Source organism: Fukomys damarensis, unplaced genomic scaffold, assembly GCF_012274545.1.
Source record: "Fukomys damarensis isolate Sample0158 unplaced genomic scaffold, DMR_v1.0_HiC HiC_scaffold_17, whole genome shotgun sequence".
NCBI classification, from domain to species: domain Eukaryota; kingdom Metazoa; phylum Chordata; class Mammalia; order Rodentia; family Bathyergidae; genus Fukomys; species Fukomys damarensis.
The window spans coordinates 32,756,575-32,759,428 of NW_022900929.1; the positions used below are offsets into that span (position 1 = coordinate 32,756,575).

The 2,854-nt window shown below is 45.8% G+C and overlaps 1 protein-coding gene across 1 annotated transcript in view; it reads left to right on the forward strand.

The window, feature by feature from the left end:
* The first annotated feature begins 1,892 nt into the window (after positions 1 to 1,892).
* Ell3 (elongation factor for RNA polymerase II 3) overlaps positions 1,893 to 2,854 on the forward strand; it is a 4,653-nt gene continuing 3,691 nt past the window's right edge. The window contains exon 1 of the mRNA XM_033765288.1: positions 1,893 to 2,012. Coding sequence (XP_033621179.1) covers positions 1,893 to 2,012 — 120 coding nt within the window. The remainder of the gene's footprint in view (positions 2,013 to 2,854) is intronic.

Genomic DNA, 2,854 nt, shown 5'->3' on the forward strand with positions numbered 1-2,854 from the left:
TTTTTTTTTTTTTTTTCTCACTATGTAGTTGCAACTGACATGGAACTCACTGTATAGCCCAGGCTGGTCTCGAACTCACAGCGATCCTCCTGCCTCAACCTCCCGAGTGCTGGGATTACAGGCATGTGCCACCATGCGCGACTCCACCATATTTTTCAATATGCCTGCCCTACATCTCCATGTGGACTCTAGCAGGCAATGCCACATTTTCAGAATGAACTTTGCTCCTCTTGCTATACTCTCTCCTACAGGGGTTTTATCTGCAGTTTCGACCTTCTTGTTTCAACTAAAAATTCTGGCATTAGCCTTAATGTCATTTTTCTCCCACATCAGGAAATCCTGTGGGCTCTTCCAATATACTCAGAGACTACTACACCTTTCCCATCTGCTCCAAAATGCCTCCTCTCTGACTTAGATGATCCCTAATCTATCATGCTGTTTTTATTCTTGTCCCTTATCATCTAATCTCAAAACTGCTTCAACATCAAAGTGACTTCATGGTATACTCTCCTTTCGAGCACTTTCCTCTTCACAGAAAGCAAAAACCAAAGTCCTTCCTTCCAGTGGCCAGCAAGGCCTTCTGCAGTCCTGTCGCTCTCTGCTCTTCTATCTTCCTGAGTGTCTCTCACCACTCCTGCCCTTCCTCGCTTCTCTCTAGCTTGGCTGCTCCAATTTTCCTCCACACTGCAGGAACTCTGACTTACAGAGTTGCACTGGGTGTCCCCCAGGGACCGCTCCTCCAACAGTCCGGAGGGAGGGACATGCTCAGCGTCCTCTCCTCCAGATGCTCTGCCTGAGAGCCAACCTCTCTCTCAGTTCCCAAGTCCTCTTACCATGCTGCTTTTCTTTGTTCTGTGGCACTTGTCACCTTTTGACACACACATTTTTTTCTCTTCTAGTTTCCTCTTTTCCCTCCCTCTGGCCCTCCTTTTCTTTTTTTTGCAGTAGCAGGGATTGAACTCAGGACCTTGGGCTTTCGAGGCAAGCTAGATGCCACTGAGCTAAATCCCTGGCCCTCCTTCCTCCTTTTCTTCCTTTCTCTCTTTTGCAGGACTGGGGACTGAGCCCAGGGATTTCCCATGGAGCTACATCCCTAACCTTTTATTTATTTTAGTTTTTTGAGACAGAGTCTCTCTACGTAGCCCAGACAGGCCTTGAACTTGCAGAAATCCTCCTGCCTTGGCCTCCCAATCTTTAAAAAAAACTTTCAATTTGAGACTGGGTCTTTTCAAGTCACTTAGTTGCCCAGTCTGGGCTTTAACTTGTGATTTTCCTGCCTCAGCCTCCCATAGTGCTTGTATTACATCATAATATTTCTTTTCTATGTTGTTGTTTTAGACAGGATCTTGCTATGTGGTTCAAACTCTTAGCGACTCTCCTGCCTCAGCCTCCCAAATGCTGAGATTATAGGCATACACCACCATGTCTAGCTACACAGCATAATATTTCTTATATTTATTTCTCACATTTACTTCTAGTGTCTCCCTCTCTAGAATGTAAGTTTTCCCAAAGCAAGAACATCATTGACGTATCCCAAGTATCTAGTCCAGTGCCTGGTACAGAGTAAGTGCTCAATAAATATTAGATGAATGAATGAAAAATGTGGATATTATTGTGATGGCTTAAATGCAAAGTGTCCCCCGAAACTCATGTGTTGGGGGCTTAATCTCCAACGCAGCAACATTCATACATGGGGCCTACAGAAGTGACTGGATCGAGGGTGCTAACCTTATCAACAGATTAGTCCATTGATGAGTCCATAGCTAAATGGACTGTCAGGAGGAAGAGCCTCACTGGTGGTGTGCCTTGGAAGTGTGTGTGTTCCTCCTGGCTCCTTCATCTCTCTTTGGCGCCCCATCCTCTCTCTTTCTTGGTCTGTCACACCCTCTACCATGATGTTTCCGCTTCACCACAAGGTCAAAGCAACAGAGCCAGGAGACCATGGACTGACACCTCCAAAACCACACACCACAATAAATCTTTACCTTGATGTTCTCAGGTATTTGGCCACAGTGAGGCAAAGCTGACTAACAGAAACACTACTCTAAAAAGTTATTGTAGAAATTAAATAAAAAAGGCAGACCCAATGAACACCTGATACATGTTAGAACCCTACCTTCTTTCTTCTCTGAGTATCTTCCCAGGCGCTTTCTCTTACAGCACCCAACCTTAGCTCCTCAGCCTATTCTGTAGGAAAAGTGCAGTGCTCATCCCTCCCTTTTTGCTCAGGCTGGTCTTGAACTCCTGGCCTCAAGGCAGCCCAGCATCTCAGCTCCCTGACACTGAGATTACCTGGCTTCTTCGGAAACTTTCACCATTCTAGGATCTCCTTTCAGTTTAAACCTAGGAAAATCTTGCATAAGGCCACATATGGCATCTGAGGATAACAGCTTTACCTATTGCTTCAACTATCAAATTGTCCTGAGAGAAAAAGAGACACCTGTCGGAAAGGCCAACGGTTTTTGTCGTTGGAGTTGGTTTAGTGCACTGATTTATTTATTTATTTATTTAGGTACCGGGCAGGAGGCGGCACCACTGAGCTAAATTTATTGCACTGATTTAAACATAAACATTACTGAGGCATACTTTACATGCAATACACATTTTCAGTGTGCTGCCTTTAATGGATTTTGACAAACGTATAGGTGACTGAGTCAGAGCGAGAGAATTAAAGTCACCAAGGAATATGCAGATCCAAAGACTGAACCGTGAGCTCCTGCGGCAGGGGAGAGAAGAATCCCATCAGGATTCTTGGGAAGCATAACAAAGAGGTACAGGCGCGACGCCTCCGGAGGCAGGGACCTGCCCCTGGGTCTGCACCTCCGGAAGCCCCGGTCACTTACAGGCGCCGCCG